Genomic DNA, 21,416 nt, shown 5'->3' with positions numbered 1-21,416 from the left:
TATTTTTCTTTTCTTTGCCGAGTCATATTGTCATATATATATTTTACAACTTTTTCTCAAGAAAAACATTCCTCATACAGAAAAGAGATTCAATCATAACTGTATGGCTTAACAAATACCCAAGAATACCCATATAATCACAATCCACATTAAGAATTAGAACACTGCCAGCACTCCAGGAGTCCCCACAGGCCCAATTCTGATCATAATGGTTTCCCTCCTCCCAACAGGTAACCTCTACCCTCCTTGCTTTTCTTTATCCCTCTGCCACTTAAGGATGCATTCCTAAACACTATAGTTTAGTTTTGTCTCACTTGTTTTGTTTGACATTATGTTTCTACTGGGTGAGGTGGCTCAAGTCTATAATCCCAGCACTTTGGGAGGCCGAGGTGTGTGGATTGCTTGAGCCCAGGAGATTGAGAACAGCCTGGGCAACATGGCAAAACCCTGTCTCTAAAAGAGTAGAAAAAAATTAGCTGGGTGTGGTGGTGCATGCCTCCAGTCCCAGCTACCTCAGGAAGCTGAGGTGGGAGGATCACTTCAGCTCAGGGAGGTCGAGATTGCCTTTAGCCATGATCAGGCCACTGCATTCCAGCTTGGGCGATAGAGTGAAACCCTGCCTCAAAAAAAAAAAAAAAAAAAAGAAAAATTAGGTTTTTATGATTCAACGATATTATTTCATGTAATAATAACATTTGCTTTAATGTATAGTGTTTCACTGCATGAATAGACACCATTTATTTACTCTTCTACCACTGATAGATGGGTTGTTTCTAGTTTGGGGCTACTAAAAATAATATTGCTATGAACATTCTTTTATCTGTTTCCCGGTACACAAGTGCTCATGTGTACCAAATTATATTACCATCAGCAGTATATGAGGATTCCTGTTACTCTACATCCTTGCTAACACTTGGTCAGACATTTAAATTTTAGTCATTCTGGCTGGGTGTGGTGGCTCATGCCTGTAATCACAGCACTTTGGGAGGCTGAAGCAAGCAGATCACTTGAGGCTAAGAGTTCGAGACCAGCCTGGCCAACATGGTGAAACCCCGTCTCTGATAAAAATACAAAAATTTAGCCAGGTATGGTGGCACACACCTGTAATCCAGCTACTCAGGAGGCTGAGGCATGAGAACTGCTTGAGCCCAGGAGGCGGAGGTTGCAGTGAGCCAACATGGTGCGGCTACACTCCAGCCTGGGCAACAGAGCAAGAGCAAGACTCCACCTCAAAAAAAAAAAAAAAAATTTTAGTCATTCTGGTAAATGTGTGTTGGTATTCATTCTGGCTTTAATTTGTATTTCTCCAGTTACAAATGAGGCTGTCCTTTTCATGTTTACAGGACAACTGTTTTTTCGTCTGAAGTGCCTGTTGTCTTTCTCCAATTTTTTTTTCTTTTTTTTGAGACACAGTCTTGCTCTGTTGCTAGGCTGGAGTGCAGTGGTACGATTGTGGGTCACTGCAATCTCTGCCTCCCAGGTTCAAGCAATTCTCCTGCCTCAGCCTCCCAAGTAGCTGGAACTAAAAGCGCACACCACCACGCCCAGCTAATTTTTGTATTTTTAGTAGAGCCGGGGGTTTCACCATGTTGGTCAGGGTGGTCTCAATCTCTTGACCTCATGATCTGACCGCCTCGGCCTCCCAAAGTGCTGGGATTACTGAGCCACCATGCCCAGTCGGGATATGAGCAACATATATATCGACAAAAGATTCATTATATATATATTTTGGTTTTTTTGAGATGGAGTCTTGCTCTGTCGCCCAGGCTGGAGTGCAATGGTCTTGGCTCACTGCAACCTCCGCCTCCTGGATTCAAGCGATTCTCCTGCCTCGGCCTCCCGAGTAGCTGGGATTACAGGTGCCCACCACCATGCCCAGCTAATTTTTGTAGAGACAGTGTTTTCGCCATGTTGGCCAGGCTGGTCTTGAACTCCTGACCTCAGGTGATCCGCCCATCTCAGTCTCCCAAAGTGCTGGGATTACAGGCGTGAGCCACAGCGCCCAGCCAATATATTCTTTTAAAGATGCCTACAAAGAAATATATTTTGCTTGGAACAGTGTGGAAATGTGATAGCTAAAATGGCAACAAACTAACCACAAATGTAAATTTGTGGTTACAAATTAATGTAGAAATTAATGTGGTTAGAAATTAATGTGGTTAGAATTTAATGTGGTTAGAAAGAACTGTAAAGACTAAAAAATCATGTTACTGAAAAAAACATAATAGCAATGATGAATTAACGAAATATCTTGGGTCTGGCAAAGCTAATCTAATTTTGCTTAACGTCTCATGCCCAATTTAAGTATCTTTGTATGTAAAATGTATAACTAAAACTTTAAGTATCAATGTTATGTAAGTAATCTATTACCTCACCAATAAAACTTCTAAGTAATCAAAGTTGGTGACTGATTGCAAATATAAGAAAACTAATGCAGTTAAAATTCCATGACCCATCATTCGGTAACATTCACGCCAATATCCCAAATTCCTTGCCCCTAAATTTCATCATCCCCATCTGGCAAAATCCTAACTCTAGATAAACTCAACTACCCATTTTCTCCCTGCCTGTACTCATGCAGACAAGGGTTACTAGAGAGAGTGATATAAACAGGCATGTTGAATTATATTGTGAACTTATGACTGCCAATCTCCAGTGAGCTCTCAAACTTCCCGGCAGTATACATTTTCTCTGGAAAATTCACTCTCCTGTTTTTCAAAATACTATTTCAAACCTTCCATACTTCCCTCAAACCTTGGAACCTTCCATCTTCCCCCTTATTCTTAGTGGATGGCTTAATCTACTTTTTAGAGAACAGAAAAAGCATTGGATTGGAATTAAGTTATCATCTAAATGACAAAAACACAATTTTACTAATATCTACAACCATTCTACCCTTCTCTCCTGTTATAATAGAGGAGCTGTCTTCCCTCTTGTCAAAATTAATACCACTAAATATGCTTAAGATCCCACCCTACCCTGTCTTCTCACCTTATACCATCAACCTCTCCTTCTCAACTGGATCCTTCCCACTGACTTTTAAAACGTTCTCTGGTATCAAAACAGAAACAAGGGCAGGCACGGTGGCTCATGCCTGTATTCCAGCACTTTGGGAGACCCAGATGGGCAGGTCATTTGAGGTCAGGAGTTCGAGACCAGCCTGGCCAATATGGTGAGACTCCATCTCTACTAAAAATACAAAAATTAGCCAGGCATGGTGGCACGTGCCTGTAATCCCAGCTACTTGGGAGGCTGAGGTGGAGAATCGCTTGAGCCCGGGAGGCAGAGGTTGCAGTGAGCTGAGATTGTGCCATTGCATTCCACCCTGGGCAACAATGAGACTCTTTCACAAACAAACAAACAAAAAGCAACCCCCAAAACACTAAACAAATATTCATAACCTAAATTACTAATCTATCTCCTCTCTTTCTGAAATTTCCCAAAAGAGATGTCATTTATACTGTTCCCATTTGTTAATCTCTCACTCACTTCTCAGCCCATACAAACCTGGCTTCTGGATCTAGCACTCCACCAAAACAGCTCTTCACACCTATGAATTCCCTGTCACTATGGCCAAAGGACACAGTTCTTTCATTATTTTATTTGACCTCTTAGCAGTATTAGGCACCACAGTCCACTCTTTAATATTACTCCCACAACTTTCATGGCAACATTCTCAATTTTCCTCCCATTATTCTGGCTGCCCCTGCCCATTCTCCTTTGCAGGCTCATGCTGCTTCATCCAGCCATAGCTGTAGTTTCCCTCTGCTCTTCATACGCTCACCTATACCTGCTGGCTTTAACTATCATATATTGCAAGAAAACTTATGAGTTATTATCTCCAGCCTAGCCACTTCTCTGAGCTCCCAAACTCATATATCCAACGGCCTCTGCCTGGTTATCTCAGAAAGCATCTCAAACTCAAAATGTCCAAAACAGAACTCACGAGTCTCCCTCAAAACCTGATTTCTGTCTGCTGCTTCCTCTTCAGTGAATGGCACCACCAGCTATCCAGTAGCACCAACAAGAAACTGAGTCATCCTTCCCCCTCTCCCTCTGTAATACAATCTGTCAGGTAATTTGTTTTATCTCTTAAATATTAAATTCATCCACTTCTCTTCATCTTCACTGCTCTGGTCCAACCTAAGATCATCTCTTTCTATGATAACTTCCTTTTGTAGGTGATTCCACTGACTACCCCTCAAGTGTGCATTTTCCACACTGCCACTGATATTTTCAAAATGGAGATAAAAGAAAAACTTGAACATGGCTTATGAGGTCCTGCTCCTGCATGAATTGACACCTACCTACCTCTCCAGCCTTGTCTTGAACTATGCATGTTTTCTACACAGCCTCAGGCTCTTTCAGTCTCTTTTACTCACTATGTTCCTTCTGACCTTGCTGTTCTGACTACAATGCTCTTTCCTTTCCTCTTCACCTTACATACTCCTACAAATCCTTCAGATCTCAACCTAATGCCAACTCCTTTGAGGATTTCCTTGACATCTATGGCTGAATCATACCAGCCTATTATAGACATTTATGGCCCTGTACATGTCTTCAAACATTTCTTTGGGTGCTTTTTTCCCTTTTGTTATTACTGCCTCAGCTGTAAGTTCCATAAAGGCACAAATGATCCAATTTTACATGCTATCCTCTGCCTTGCATAGTGTATGGCACATCTTTGGTGCTTTATAAATAATTTTTGTATGGATGATGATAAAGAGCTTTAGGTTCCTTCATTCACACATGACATTTAATTATATAACATTTTCAAAAGTGTTTGTGATCAGAGAATCTAAGCTACAGCAATACTCACATTGCACCAATATATATGTGCAAGGATATTCATTGCAACACAGTAATACCATCAGTCTAGAAACAACCTACATGTTCATTAATAGGAGAATGGTTAAATTGTGATATATACATAGCTTGGAATATTACACAGCAGTTAAATAAAATGGCACAGAAAGATACCCTAGTTATGTTGTTGAGTAAAAAAGGCAAATTACAGAATATTATTAGTATGATCTTGTTTCCAATATAAAAAACCATATATAAGGCTGGGTGTGGCGGCTCACACCTGTAATCCCGGCACTCTGGGAGGCCAAAGCAGGCAGATCGCTTCAGCTCATGAGTTCGAGACCAGCCTGGGCAACTTGGTGAAACCCTGTCTCTAACAAAAATACAAAAAATTACTGGGTATGATGGCGTGTGCCTGTAGTCCCAGCTACTCAGCAGGCTGAGGTGGGAGGATTGTTTGAGCCTGGGAGGCAGAGGCTGGAGTGAGCCGAGATGGCACCACTGCACTCCACCCTGGGCGACAGAGCGAGACCCCATCTCAACAAAAAAACAAAACACAAAAACCTCCAAAAAACAAAAAAATATATATAATTTGTGCCTGAAAGGTACAAAAGAAGGTCTAAAAGGAAACCATTAACAGTGATTATCTCTAAGAAGAGATGGAAAATGGGGGAGTGTTATACAGAGGAACTGCTTCTTACTATATTTATGTATTGTTTGAAATCTTTTATACATCAATGTATTACTCTTATACTTTAAAAACTGTAGCTACAAAGGGCAATATTCAAAATTCACCTTTGTAAGCTGAGTAGGATCAAACCGAAGAACCTTTTGGTTACAGCAGGGATAAATTCCAGTGCCAACAGTATTCAATGAACTTGCTGCAGTAGGATAAACCACTGTTTCTGAGTGGTATTGACAATGTGAAAATTCAATACAGAGAAAGGCCTGATAAAGAAATAGATAAAATCAACTACTATTTCCACAACAAAATTATACATTTCAAAAATACTTAAGACCCAATATTATATGTTCCATTTATATGAAATATGCAGAAAAAGCCAATCTATATAGACACAAAGTAGATTAGTGGTTGCCAGGGGTGGAAGGTTATAATGTGGAATAGCAGCAAACGGGCATGAGGGATCTTTTTGAGGTGATGGAAATGTGCTAAAATTGGATGATGGTGATGACTGTACAACTCTAAATTTACAAAAAAAAAAGTGAATTGCAGACTTAAAAAGAGTAAATTCTGAACACAACCTAACTTAATAAAAATAAAAAAATAAAATGAGTAAATTTTATGGCGTGTAATTCTACTTGAATAAAGCTATTAGACAGCAAAAAATGAAATCACCTTAAGCAAAATTCAGATGAATTAAACTGATCTTGATATACATTCAATTTTACAACTGGCCAATCACCTCAAATGTTTTCCAAAGAAAAATAAAATTTTGCTTCATTTGGTTATTCCTTGATGCTTTTTTTTTTGAGATGGAATCTCACTCTGTTGCCCAGGCTGGAGTGAAGTGGTGCCATCTTGCCTCACTGCTACCTCCGCCTCCCAGATTCAAGCGATTCTCCTGCCTCAGCTTCCCAAATAGCTGGGATTACAGGTACGCACAACCACACCCGGCTAGTTTTTCTATTTTTAGTAGAGACAGGGTTTCGCCATGTTGGTCAGACTGGTCTTGAACTTCTGACCTCAGGTGATCCGCCTGCCTCGGCCTCCCAAAGTGCTGGGAATACAGGCGTGAGCCACCATGCCTGGCCCCTTGATACATTTTTAAGGTAAATATTTAGCATCAGTATTAATAAAAATTATGACATAATTTTGAATCACTGGCTTTGAAAACTTTGACAAAAGCTTATCAAGATTTAATCATCAAATTAAACATCAGGTTTCAATTGTTTGTAAGTTGGTAAAATAGGACCAGGTGCGATGGTACACACCTGTCACTCCAGCTACTAGGGAGGCTGAGGCAGAAGGACTGCTTAAACCTAGGAATTCGAGGCCAGCCTGGGCAATGTAGCAAGATCCCATCTCAGGAAAAAAGAAAAAGAAAAAAAGAACACGGTGCAAGCGCTGTCTAAGGAGTTTCAGTGGACACAGGTGCTGCTTGCGATGGGAAAGACCACTGGGCTAGGCAGCTGGGGGCTGGCGGGTAGACAGAGGTTGTGCCACCAGTTCTGAGAAAAGGTTGGTTGGGATGGACCCTGAGTCCCAGGAGTTGGTTTGGAGAAGGGAAACTGAGGCTCTGAGTGGTAAAATTATTGGATTCAGAGATACTATGGGGCTCTGAAGGTTGGATTGTTAGCCTTGTGGGCTAGGGAGAGCATCCTTGAGTAGGTGATATCTTACTCAGATCTAGAGGGGACAAGACTTTTGGGCCTGTGCAGGGGGCATCATTGGTGGGTGATGATAATGTTGGGCTTTGAAGGCAGGAGATCTTGAGAAGGTAAAACCATTTTATCTGGAAAGGAAGGAAGTGGGTGTTGGGCTTTTGTGTCATGGTTGCGGGAGCCATTGGGAGGGCAATTCCATTAGCCAGTGGGAGGTAGAAAGTTTGTAAGAAATACCATGCCAGGGGACTGGAGAAAGACCCCAGATGTCATTGTTTCTGGGTGGAGATCCTGTGTGAGCGGTGGTGGTGTATCCTAAGAGGGGGCAGTACCACTGGATGATTAAGGGTGGTCCCACAAGGCCTGGGGTGAAGAAAGACCTGAATGGGTAATACCATTAATAGCTGTTGGGGAAAGGACCAGAAAAGGTGAAAAAGTGATACCTTGGACTGGATGGAGGGGAGATCGCTGGGCTTTTGGGAGGTACCCTGACTGGTACTCTGATCACTTGTTTCTTTTTGCAGGGGACTCTGAGGTGGGATGAAAAGCTATAGCACTGCACCAGGAGTGGGCCCTTGTTGAGAGTTCCTCACTGGGGGAGACTTTAAGAAGGGGAAACCCTGAATAGGGTCCTGTCAGGGGAGGAGAGGGAGTCTGAGTGAGAACAGGTTAAAAACAAAAACAAGTTAGTAAAATAATTCAAATAAAAACACAACACTAACAATCTAAGCACTGATCTTTTTTTCTATTTATATTATGATGTACTGAAGTTGCTATTTGATAAGCAATGATCTTTAACATAAATACATTAAAGAATAATCTATAATTCAGAATTTTTAGTTGCCTATAATTCAAAATTTTTGGTTGTTAGTTTCAATTGTGATGTTCACATAATGGTTTTTAATTTTAAAAATTTGAGAACCTATAAAAACTATAAGGTGCACATTCTCATATACAATATTCTGCATACAAACTATTTTATGAGTTTATGAGTTCTATAATAAATATTCAATATCATCAATCAATATTCAATTTGCTGTAAAGGAGAGGAAAATAATCTCTCACAGTCTCTGCATTCTGACATGTTGAACAAGTCAGATTTTAGAAGCTTGATATCCTTGATTATAAGTGACACTCTGATTGTGAGGAGGACCTTTACATACCTATTAGATTAACAAAAAACCCAAACCTGACTATATCAATTGCTACTGAGATGGGGGGTAACTAGAAGTCTCATATGTAGCTGGTAGAAATGCAAAATGGTTCTGGGACTTTGGAAAACTATTAGGCATGGCAACTGTTAAACTACCACACAAACCAGCAGTCCTATTCCTAGGTAGTAAGAAAGAAGAGAGGCCGGGCACAGTGGCTCAGGCCTATAATCCCAGCACTTTGGGAGGCCAAGGCAGGCGGATCACCTGAGGTCAGGAGTTCGAGACCAGCCTGGCTAACCTGGTGAAACCCCATTTCTACTAAAAATACAAAAAATTAGCCGGGTGTTGTGGTGTACGCCAGTAATCCCAGCTACTCGGGAGGCTGAGACAGGAGAATCGCTTGAACCTGGGAGGTGGAGGTTGCAGTGAGCCAAGATGGCGCCAGCGCACTCCACCTTGGGCAACAAGAGCGAAACTCCATCTCAAAAAAAAAAAAAAAAAAAAAAAAAAGAAGAGAAATAAATACATCCAAGAGAAATAAAAACCTATGTTCACAGGAAAACCTGTATTGTTTTTAGCAGCTTTCTTCATAATGGCCCCACACTAGAACACTACAAACATCTTCCAACTGGTGAATGTCTGAACATACTGTGATATAGTCATACAACAGACTACTACTTAGCCATAAAAAAGAACAAACTAATTTATGAAACAACATGGATAGATTTTACATTCATTTTTCGAAGTGAAGGAAGCTAGATTCAAAAAGTTAAATGCTATATGATCCTATTTATACGACGTTCTGGAAAAGGCAAAACTATATATAGAGAAAACAGACCAGTGGTTACCAGAGCCTAGGGTGGGGGAATGAATTGACTAAAGAGGGGCACAAATAAATTTCTTTTAGGGTGATGGAAGTGTTACATGCTTTAATTGTGGAGGTAGTTATACAATTGTACGCACTGTCGAAGCTCACAAAAAGGATGCATTTTACTGTATCTAATACTTCAACAAACCTTTTTAAAATTGTGGGAACACAGAACCCATTGAGTGAGACCTTAAACAGTTTAAAATCCCAATCTGAAGATTTTGACAAGCTGTTCTTCCTTCTCTCTATTGAAAATCATTACGCAAGTGACAGAGGAAAACTACTGGGGAGAGGAAAACTTTAGGGATTCAAAAGAAATTGTATGTCGAAAACTCTGCATTTATACATAAGATTCATTAGGAATGACTGTGACTTAGAAAAACCTATTTATTCCACAAAAGGGTTTATTATAGGTTCCTACAAATAGCAAGTTTTCTTATGCTTTTATTATAAACATTAATTAAAAAACAAAAACTTTTTGGGAACAAAATTGTTATAACAACAAAGGCACATATCAATAGCATCCTATCTGCAAAGGTGCTTCTGAATTTCTATAGAAATGTACAGAACAACAGAAAAAATAGTTTGGCTGGAAACAAGTGAAGGCAATAAGGATTTTTTAATAATTGTTTTCATTGAAAAACTGGATTTGATCACTTAAAACCAGTGACTTTTTTTTTTTTTTTTTGAGACGGAGTTTCCCTCCTTGCCCAGACTGGAGTACAATGGCGCAATCTCAGCTCACTGCAACCTCTGCCTCCCAGGTTCAAGTGATTCTCCCACTTCAGCCCCGAGTAGCTGGGATTACAGGCATGCGCCACCACGCCTGGCTAATTTTGTATTTTTAGTAGAGATGGGGTTTCTCTGTGTTGGTCAGGCTGGTCTCAAATTCCTGACCTCAGGTGATCCACCTGCCTCAACCTCCCAAAGTGCTTGGGATTACAGGCGTGAGCCACCGCGCCCGGCCAAAACCTGTTACTTGTCTAAAAATTCAACAAGTCTTTGATTGTTTCAGGAATGGAAATAAAAAAAGAGAAAGAAGAAAAAATGTCAAGAGAAATGAAGCCAGATGCAAAAAATGTTTAACAGCACCATTGCTTTTGCCACTAGTTTTGTTTTATTTTATTTTTGAGATGGAGTCTTTCTCTGTCACCCAGGCTGGAGTGCAGTGGCACGATCTCAGTGCAGTGCAACCTCTGCCTCCCGGGTTCAAGTGATTCTCCTGCCTCAGCCTCCCAAATAGCTGGGATTACAGGCGTGTGCCACCACGCCCGGGTAATTTTTCGTATTTTTACTAGAGATGGGGTTTCACTGTGTTAGATAGGATGGTCTTCATCTCCTGACCTCATGATCTGCCCACCTCGGCCTCCCAAAGTGCTGGGATTAGAGGCATGAGCCACCGTACCGGGCCTAGTTTTATTTTTTTAAGAGATGGAGTCTCACTATGTTGCCCAGGCTGGTATTGAACTCCTGGGCTAAAACGATCTGCCTGCCTCGGCCTCCAAATGTGCTGGGATTACAGGCACGAGCCACCATTCCCAGCTGCCACTAGTTTCTTTAAAAAGATGTTGGATATTGTCCAAACACGTTTAAACATATTAATTAAACAGCAGATATCAAAATAATCTTGCTCTCAATATTTGCAGAGCAGGATATTAAAAAAAAAATCTTACCTGATAACATCTTGAACAAGTCAGCCAATTGATTGTTCCCCACAATCGCCAGTATACATCTCTCCAAGATTTTAATTCTTCGAAAAGACTATTCAAATATTCATGAACATCCCATGTCTTATCTCTGGGGAAAGAGCCTCAATTTTACAAGCAAGTGATATAAACAATTTATTTTATTTATTTAATTATTATCTTTTTTGAGATGGAGTTTCACTCTTGTTGCCCAGGCTGGAGTGCAATGGCATGATCTTGGCTCACTGTAACCACCACCTCCAGGATGCAAGCAATTCTCCTGCCTTGGCTTCCCAAGTAGCTGGGATTATAGGCGTGTGCCACCACACCTGGCTAATTTTGTATTTTTAGTAGAGACAGGGTTTGTATATTTGGTGGACAACAGGAAAAGGTATGAATGATTTGAATACCAAATTATTCTGCAAAGCTAGATAAAGGATTACAAATTAAATATAGTTTGAACAGGCCAACAGTTGGGAATCAGGCAAATGTTAAATGGAAGCTTTATTGTAATGCGTATGTTATACGACAAGTTGTTATTAGTTACTGGTGATTCTAAACATTAGAATCATTAATGTATTAGTACTTTATGTCACTAATAACATTTCATTAATGTATTAGTATTTTACACTATTTTCAAATATCTTTTAGTAATTGAGAGATACAGAATATACAATCAGGTCTTGGTAATATAGTTTAGATTAAATAATATAAAGTTAAAAAATAGCAAAGGATCAAAACCATATTTGCTATGGTCATATGCAACTCAAATTTGTTTTTTTTTTGTTTTTGTTTCGTTTTTGAGACAGGGTCATACTCTGTTACCCAGCCTGGAGTGCAGTGGTGCAATCATCATAGCTTATTGCAACGTCAAACTCCTTGGTTCAAGTGATCCTCTCACTTCAGCCTCCTGAGTACCTGGGATTACAGGTATGTGTCATCACACCTGGCTAATTTTTTTTTTTTTTTTAGACGGAGTTTCACTCTTTTGCCCAGGCTGGAGTGAAGTGGCACAATCTTGGCTCACTGCAACCTCTGCCCTGCCAGGTTCAAGCAATTCTCCTGCCTCAGCCTCCTGAGTAGCTGGAATTACAGGTGCATGCCACCACGCCTGGCTAATTTTTGTATTTTTAGTAGAGACGGGCTTTTACCACATTGGCCAGCTTTTCCTGAACTCTTGACTTCAGGTGATCCACCCACCTCAGCCTCCCAAAGTGCTAGGATTATAAGCATGAGCCACCGTGCCAAACCTACACTTGGCTAATATAAAACAATTTTTGTAGAGAAAGGGGCCTCACTATGTTGCCCAGGCTGGTCTTAAACTCCTGCCCTTAAGCAGTCCTCCTGACTCAGCCTCCCAAACTGCTGGGATTATAGGCCTGACTTTTAAGCCTTTATTTCAATCTTTTCTAATTTTGCTGGTTTTGTGCTTAAATCAAAAATAAAATGTCATGATGTTATTACAAATTACACAGGCACATTTGTCTTAAAAGTAATTTTAGGCCAGAGAGGCTTACTTGGGAGGCTGAGTCTGAGGCAGAAGAATTGCTTGAACCCAGGAGGTGGAGGTTGCAGTGATCCAAGATTGTGCCATTGCACTTCAGCCTGGGTGACACAGCGAGACTCCAACTCAAAAAAAAAAAAAAAAGTAATTTTAAAACAATTTTTTTAAATGTATACATCTGCCAGGAATGACGGCTCACACTTGTAATCCTAGCGCTTTAAGAGGCTGAAGTGGGAGGATCGTTTGAGGCCTGAGGCCAGGAGTTGAAGACCAGCCTTGGCAACACAGTGAAACCCTGTGCCTACACACACACACACACACACACACACACACACACACACACTCTGAAACCCTGTGCCCACACACACATACACAATTGCCAGGTTGCCAGGTGTGGTGGTGCACACCCATGGTCCTAGCTCAGGAGGCTGATGTGGGAGGATTGCTTGAAAGTCCAGGAGTTCAAGGCTGCAGCGAGCTATGATGGCACCACTGCATTCCATCACTGCATTCCAGCCTCAGCAACAGAGAGAGACTGTGAGCTATGATTGCACCACTGCATTCCAGTCTGAGCAACAAAGACTGTCTCTAAAATAAAAAAAAAAGGTATACATCAACTGCTGACATGTAGGAAAATACTTTGAATAAAACAACAAAAATGGATGTTGAAGTTAGTATCAATTACTTTTTTCACATACTACTAATAGGTATATATATATAAAATATATATGAAATTTAACATTCATAGGGTTTCTTTCATAACAGTGTGTGCTATAAATTTGTAATATAGAAAAAAGAACAACAAAAAGAAAATTGAAATCATCTGTATACTATCACTGAAAGGTAACACCACAATTAATGTTTTAGTGAACATCCTATTTTTTTAACCACTAACAACTTTTATGTATGTATATACTTTTTTATAACTTTGTTTTGCTCTGTTGTCCAGACTTCAGTTCAGTGGCATGCTCCTAGCTCATTGCAACCTCATACTCCTGGGATCAAATGATCCTCCTGCCTCAGACTCCTAGCTAGGATTGCCATGCTCAGCTAATTTTTAATTTTTTTGTAGAGATGGGGTCTGGCTATGTTGCCCAGGCTGGTCTCAAACTCCTGGTCTCAAGTAATCCTCTCACCTCAGCCTCCCAAAATGCTGAGAATACAGGCAAGAAGATCTCTTGAGCCCAGGAGTTCAAGGCTACAGTGAGCTATGATCACACCACTGCATTTCAGCCTGAATGATACTGGATGAAGGATGTCAAAGAATACACATTTTGAGATGTCTGCCTCCTGAGACATTATACCAAGTTACAACACCCACCCTCAACTCAGAATGAGAACTTGTTTTGAACATAAAGAGAAATATGTATTATGTATTTATTTATTTTATTTTTTTGAGACGGAGTTTCACTCTTGTTGTCCAGGCTGGAGTGCAATGGTGTGATCTCGGCTCACTGCAACCTCCGCCTAACGGGTTCAAGTGATTCTCCTGCCTTGGCCTCCCAAGTAGCTGGGTTACAGGTGTGCACCACCATGCCCGGCTCATTTTTATTTTATTTATTTATTTTTTTTAGACGGAGTCTTGCTCTGTCGCCAGGCTGGAGTGCAGTGGCACTATCTCGGCTCACTGGAACCTCCGCCTCCTGGGTTCAAGCGAGTCCCCTGCTTCAGCCTTCCAAGTAGCTGAGACTACAGGCGTTCGCCACCATACCCGACTAGTTTTTTGTAGTAGAGATGGGGTCTCACCATGTTGGTCAGGCTGGTCTCAAACTCCTGACCTCAGGTGATCCACCTGCCTTGGCCTCCCAAAGTGCTGGGATTACAGGTGTGAGCCACTGTGCCCGGCCTACATATTAATGAAATATTGACAAAGTGTGAAGAACAAATAGATGACAGAAAATCCAACGCTAAAGACAATTTTCCTCACCAAAATTTACCTGAAAGTAAATTTGGTTCTCTTGTAAAATTCAATATAATATTTGTACAGGTAACTAAAATCTGTTAGTGAAAAGAGCATTTTAAAGGCACTAACCAGAATACCTTTGAAGATTAATATACAATAATTTTTATCATTTTAATGTTTAAAACATTATGACATTTACCCAGTAAATAAAATGCACCAACAACTACCTTGTTTAGAAAGTATTTTTCTAAATGAAAGTTGGATCACGTGCAGAAAAGATGTTATCCCATTCCTTATAAAAGTAGTTATATTTTTATAAATATGCTAGAAATTCACATTTAAAAAAAATCTGGGCTGGGCTCAGTGGCTCACACCTGTAATCCCAGCACTTTCGGAGGCCGAGGCGGACAAATCATGAGGGCAGGAGTTCGAGACCAGCCTGGCCAACACAGTGAAACTCCATCTCTACTAAAAATACAAAAACTAGCTGGGTGTGGTGGCACATGCCTGTAGTCCCAGCTACTCGGGAGGCTGAGGCAGGAGAATCGCTTGAACCTGGGAGGTGGAGGTTGCAGTTAGCCAAGACCATACCATTGCACACCAGCCTGGGTGACAGAGTAAGACTCCGTCTCCAAAACAACAACAACAACAACAACAACAACAAATATATATATATACACAAAAAAATATATATGTATTTTATCTTCACGACACCTTATGTGAATATAGACAATATTTCCATGTCGATCCACATTGATTTTTCCAGGAATGCAAGGAATTCTTCTTTCTGTTTCTTTTGTTAAAAGTTTCTTACACAAACAGCATCTATAAACAAAGAAGATACAAAAAACATCCAGGAAGAAGAAAGTAAATGTAGTAAATTAAAGAATATAGCTGCATTATAAAGCACACCAAAGAAAAAAACATGTTAGCATACCTATACAACGTTGCTGCATTACTCCGAGAATCTGGATTCAAGTACTCAGGATCAAACAGTCTTTCAATCTTCTTACAAAAAAGTTTGCTATTAACAACAAATGACCAAAATATTAATTTTCTACATTACTTTACAGTGATGAAAATAAACAAACCAATCTGTGCATTTGTAAAATAAGATTAATAAATCCTTAGTGGCTCTCTTGGGAGTTTGTAATACATTTTTAGTGTTCTAAGTAAATAAACTTAACAGATTATTATCTAAGTAAATAAAATTAAGCAGCTCTGATGAGAACTGCTTGATCAATCATCTATTTTCCCATAAAAAATAAGATTGATAAATAGCTATCTTTTAGTCATTTTTAAATTTTATTTTTTATTTTTACTTCTTTTTTTGAGACAGAGTCCCACTCTGTCGCCCAGGCTGGAGTTCAACAGCGTGATCTCTGCTCACTGCAACCTCTGCCTTCCGGGTTCAAGCAATTATCCTGCCTGAGCATCCCGAGTAGCTGGGACTACAGGCGTGCACCACCATGCCCAGCAAATTTTTTGTATTTTTAGTAGAGATGGGGTTTCACCATGTTGGCCAGGATGGTCTCGATCTCTTGACCTCATGATCCGCCCGCCTCAGCCTCCCAAAGTACTGGGATTACAGGCGTGAGCCACTGCACCCGGCCTTATTTTATTTTTTTAGAGACAGGGTCTTGCTCCATCACCCAGGCTGGAGTGCAGTGGCACCTCAGACTCCTGGGCCTCAAACTCCTGGGCTCAGGCGATCTCCCACATCAGCCTCCCAAGTAGCTAGGACTACTGTGTGCCACCACATTCAGCTAATTTAAAAAAAAAAAAAATCTGTAGAGATTGGGGCTGGCTATGTTGCTCAGGCTGGCCTCAGACTCCTGGCATTCAAGTAATCCTCCTGCTTTGGCCTCCTGAAGTGCTGAGATTACAGGCTTCAGCCACCTTGCCTGGCCTTTTTTAGTCCTTTGTTACTGGAATATGCAACATTAAAGATTTTCAGAATTTAACAACCGAGGCCTACGAATAACTAGGTATGTGATCTTTAGCAACTTACTTAACCTCTTTGAACCTTGTTTTCTCAACTATGAAGTGTGGTTAGTATGTCCAATCTCATAAAGTTTTATGAGGGTTAAGTGATGTTTTTAAAGAGTACTAGATATAATGTTAAGCATTCAATAAACGTTAATTATTATGCATAATATAACTGAACTTGAGTCTTCTAAGTATGTCTTTAATTCTAAATGTATATCCTACCTGTCTCCATCTTTCCTTGTGTAATGTCTTCTACTATTAAAAGCCAAATCTGGATTTAGAATTCCATTCCTGTTTTCAGTTATTTAGCTCTTGGATAATTCCTCTCTGTCTTGTTCCCCTGAAGGATTAAATTCTTGAATAATCCCCTGCATTATTAATTTATTCCTAATGGATCATTCTGATCAGCATATAAACATAATCTTGTATCTCCCTTCCTAAAAAACAAAAAATCCTCTCTTGAGCCTACCTATCCCTAATAGCTACTGCTAATTTTTTCAGCAATTATTCAAAGTAAAACATCTGGAAAAAAGTTTTCTAAATCCACTTGGTCACATTTCTGTCCCCATCTTACTCTATGTGATAGCAGCATTCCACACATTTGGTTACTTAAGCATTATCTTTCTTTGGAAACCTTTTTTCCTTCTGCCTTTCTTTCTACTTCACTGGCTCCTCCTTCTCAGGCTCTTAACTGGCTACTTCTCTGTTGAATCTCTAAATATTGGGTAGCCTTTATCAATACTATCTTGCTAACAATTAAAAAATGAAATACAGTAGCATTTACAATAGCACCAACAATTTATTAAAGAAATTTATTTATTTATTTTAGGAATAAATTTAATTTAAAAAAGAGGTTGGGTATGGTGGCTCACACCTGTAATTCCAAGACTTTGGGAGATCAAGGTGGGAGGATGCTTGAGCCCAGGAGTCTGAGGCTGCAGTAAGCCATGACTGTACCACTACACTCCAGCTTGGGTGACTGAGCAAGACCCTGTCTCAAAAAATAAAATAAAATAAATAAAAAGGAAAAATATCTCTACATTGAAAACTACAAGACACTGGTGAAATAAATTAAGGAGGATTCAAATTAATGGAAGGTTATACCATATTCATGGATTGAAAGACACACTATTATTAAAAGGTTAAATCTTCCTAAATTGATCTACAGATTACATGAATCCCAAATTCTAGCAGGTTTATGTGTTTGTGAGAAAGAGAAAATGGGTAAGCTGATTATCAAATTTATATAGAAATGCCAAGAACTTAACGGACAACACTACAATCTTGAAGACAGGCAAAACTTGAGAATTTAAATTACCAGATACCAAAAATTATTATAAAGCTATCAAAATTAAGACAGTGTGTTGGCTGGGTGTGATGGCTCACATCTGTAATCTCAGCACGTTGGGAGGCCGAGGTGGGCGGATCACCTGAGGTCAGGAGTTCAAGACCAGCCTGGCCAGCATGGTGAAACCCCGTCTCTACTAAAAATACAAAAATCGGCTAGGTGTGGTGGTGGGTGCCTACAATCCCAGCTACTTGGGAGGCTGAGGCAGGAGAATTGCTTGAACCCGGGAGGCGGAGGTTGCAGAGAGCCGAGATCTCATGATTGCACTCCAGCCTGGGTGACAAGAATGAAACTCTGTCTCAAAAAAAAAAAAAAAAAAAGACAGTGTGACAGTGTGCTACTGATACAAGGATAGACAAAGAAATCAACAGAACAAAAAGGACAATTCAGAAACAGACCTCACATACAGTAAACGTACCACTGCAATTCAGTGGGGGAAAGGATGGTCTTTTCAACGTATGGTATTGTGTCAACTAGATATCTATTTGGGGGAAAAAAAAATGAACCTTGACCCCTACCTCATACCACACAAAAAAATTAATTCAAGATGAATAACAGAAAAACATAGGACAATGTCTTCACCACTTTTAGGGAGGCAAAGATTTATTGAACAGGACATAAAAAAAAAGTATGGTCTCAACCAGCTCCGTTTCAAATCTCATCTACTCTTAAATTTCTATTTTAAGTCCTGACCTTTGACCTAAACTCCAGACTAATATATCCAGGTATCTACTTGCCATCCCACTTGAATGTCCAAGAAGCATGTTAAATAATCTCAAAAAGAACTAAATCCATCTCTTCATTTCCCTTACCCCATTCCTTCCCCTCCCAATCTTTCCTTTCTCCATTAATAGCACTACCATCCACTTAGTTACTGAAACTGAAAACCTAATAATTATCCTGGAGTCCTCTCTCTTTTCCCACATTATTACATTCATAAATCTGTCAAATCTAACAACTGAGTCCATCTACTTCTTTCCAGCTCTGCTGTTTCTACCCTAGTGCAAACCCTTTCATTTCTCAACAGACTGCTACACCAGCCTCTTAACAGGTCTCCTTGCTTCTTAAATCCCTAATGTCTATTCTCCACATAGCAACCAAAAATGGTCTCTTAAAAACAAATCAGATCACGTCACTTCCCTGCTTCCATTCACACCTAAAGTATATCCTCCTTGCTATGACCTAAACAACCCCTAAACGATATAACCACCGCTGACCTCATTTCATACCACTTTTCCCTTTATCTAAGATCTGTTTTAATAATTTTTATTTGTTTAGAAATGGGTCTATGTTGCCCAGGCTGGAGTGCAGTGGCTATTCACAGGGATAATAGTAGTGCCCTACAGCTTTCAACACCTGGCCTCAAGCAATCATCCCACCTCAGCCTCTTGAGTAGTATCTTCATAATTTTTAACATAATTCACTATCACTATATGTTCATATGGCCATTATACAAAGTAACTACTAATTTTTATCTTGAGCCATTGGCTCTGGATACATTTCACTTCACTTTACTTACTTACTTCATTTAAAACAAAATAGAAATATATTTCTAAATATATTCTAAAAATAGAGTATTTTGGCCAGGCATGGTGGCTCACACCTGTAATCCCAGCACTTTGGGAGGCCGAGGCGGGTGGATTGCTTGAGCCCAGGAGTTCAAGACCAGGCTGGGCAACGTGGCAAACTCCATCTCTACAAAAAATACAAAAATAAGCTGCGCATGGTGGCGTGTGCCTGTGGTTCCAGCTACTTGGAAGGCTGAGGTGGAAGGACTGCTTGAGCCTGAAGGTGAAGGTTGTGGCTGGTATCTTGCTACTGCACTCCAGCCTGGGCGACAGAGCGAGACCGTATCAAAATAATAATAATAAGCTAACTATAAATGAAAAGAGAGATAAAAAATTAATTTCAAAAACTGGGCAACAAAGTGAGACCCTGTCTCTACAAAAAGGTTTTTTTTTTTTTAATTTAGCTGGGCATGGTGGTGCATTCCTGTAGTCCCAGCTACTTGGGAGGCTGAGGTGGGAGGATCACTTGAGCTCAGGAAGTCGTTGAGGCTGCAGTGAGCCAAGATTGCACCACTGCACTTCAGCCTGAACAACAGAGTGAGAACCTTTCTCAAAGAAAAAAGAAAAAAAAAAGAATATTTCACTCACATAAAACAGAAATATATTTCTTTTAACAGGAGTATTAGGTTTAAAATTAAATTTTTGAAATTACCTTTTACATTTATCTTTTTTGTCCTTTAAATCATCAACTTCATTGTGTGTGAACAGATCAGCTATACGTGTGAGAAGATTTGCATTAATACAGTTCATGTTGCATGGGGTAGCTACTATGGCATTCATATTTTTGTGGCAATACTGAATACACTGTTCAACCTAAAAAATCATAGAAAATAAATGCTGAAAATAGTAGCATGAAGGACAGTGTCATAGCAATACCTTTCAAAGATAAAATTCATTAAAAGTCTAATCCATATATTGCTAGGCACTAACTGGGTTTTGCCTATTTGACTTAATCTATACTGTTCCAAAGGCAATCCAGCAGGTCAAATTTGTAACAACATATATACATACCTAAAAAATTATTTTCAACCTTCTTTAGAATATTTCAAATAATAATAATGCATCTTCTAAAATTGTGGCAGGTATAAATCTTAGTCTATAAACTCAAGTGTACAGAATATGTAAACTTTTTTTTCTGAGATGGAGTCTTGCTCTGTCACCCAGGCTGAAGTGCTGTGGCACAATCTCAGCTCACTGCAACCTCCGCCTCCTGGGTTTGAGTGATTCTTCTGCCTCAGCATCCCTAGTAGCTGGGCTTACAGGTGCCTGCCACCACGCCTGGCTAATTTTTGTATTTTTAGTAGATACAGGGTTTCACCATGTTGGCTAGGCTGGTCTTGAACTCCTGACCTCGTGATCTGCCTGCCTTGGCCTCCCAAGTGCTAGGATTACAGGACTGAGCCACCGCACCCGGTCTGTAACTTCTTATAATTAAACTTAGTTAGAACTTTAAGCTTCCTTTTCCCTGGGTGGCAGAAACAAAATTTCAGTCAATTCAGAATTTTCTCAGTTGTGTTGGGTTTGCTCTCTTCCTTCCATCCTCTCTCTACAACCTGAGGTATGTTTATTTACTTTAAAAGTAAAGAGAGGATAATCATGTATTCTTCCAAATATTTATGCTTATGACATAAAAATTATCCTTTAGGGCTTAGATTTCAAAATTCAAAGGTTTCAAAAATTTCAAAACTCAAAAACTCGTTTAGTCTCTGCTGTTTTTCTGTAACCCTTCCCTGAAGCAACTGATATCAGCTGGGCTAAATGGGGAAGAGCTAAGGAGTAGAAAGAATACAGGGAGTTGGCCAGGCATGGTGGCTCACACCTATAATCCTAGCACTTTGGGTGGCCAAGGCAGGAGGATCACTTGAGCCCAGGAGTTTGAGACCAGCCTGGGTAACACAGCAAGACCACCCCACCCCATCTCCATTTAATTTTAAAAATAAAAGAATATAGGGGACTAGTACAAACCCCAAAGAGTCAAATAAACAACTTCACATTTGCTAACATAAAAAAGGAGTATTCTGGCTGGGTGTGGTGGCTCACACCTGTAATTCCAGCACTTTGGGAGGCCAAGGCAGGTGGATTGCTTAAGATTAGGAGTTCGAGACCAGCCTAGGCAACAAAGCAAAACCCCGTCTCTATAAAAAATAGAAAAATTAGCTGGACGTAGTGGCATGCGCCTGTAGTCCCAGCTACTCAGGAGGCTGAGGTGGGAGGATCACTTGAGCTGGGGAAGCAGAGGTTGCGGTGA

General features: G+C 40.1%; 1 protein-coding gene across 8 annotated transcripts in view; it reads right to left on the bottom strand.

Annotated features, from left to right (window-relative positions):
- KIAA1841 (KIAA1841 ortholog) overlaps positions 1-21,416 on the bottom strand; it is a 70,827-nt gene that overhangs the window by 33,056 nt on the left and 16,355 nt on the right. For 7 of the 8 annotated variants that reach the window (XR_004033299.1, XR_004033300.1, XM_030827494.1 and 4 more), the window contains 5 exons: positions 19,821-19,981; positions 15,201-15,287; positions 14,978-15,088; positions 10,845-10,968; positions 5,602-5,754 (listed from right to left, as the gene is read on the bottom strand). Coding sequence is in view for 6 of the 8 variants with exons in the window: in XM_030827494.1 (XP_030683354.1) it covers positions 5,602-5,754; positions 10,845-10,968; positions 14,978-15,088; positions 15,201-15,287; positions 19,821-19,981 (636 nt within the window). In the remaining 2 variants the exon portion in view is untranslated. The remainder of the gene's footprint in view (positions 1-5,601; positions 5,755-10,844; positions 10,969-14,977; positions 15,089-15,200; positions 15,288-19,820; positions 19,982-21,416) is intronic. The other variant, XM_030827492.1, reaches the window with a different exon arrangement.

This window comes from Nomascus leucogenys, chromosome 14 (genome assembly GCF_006542625.1).
Source record: "Nomascus leucogenys isolate Asia chromosome 14, Asia_NLE_v1, whole genome shotgun sequence".
Classification (NCBI taxonomy): Eukaryota; Metazoa; Chordata; class Mammalia; order Primates; family Hylobatidae; genus Nomascus; species Nomascus leucogenys.
Note: the sequence above shows the minus strand (reverse complement) of the source record. Positions and strands in the feature narration are given on the sequence as shown.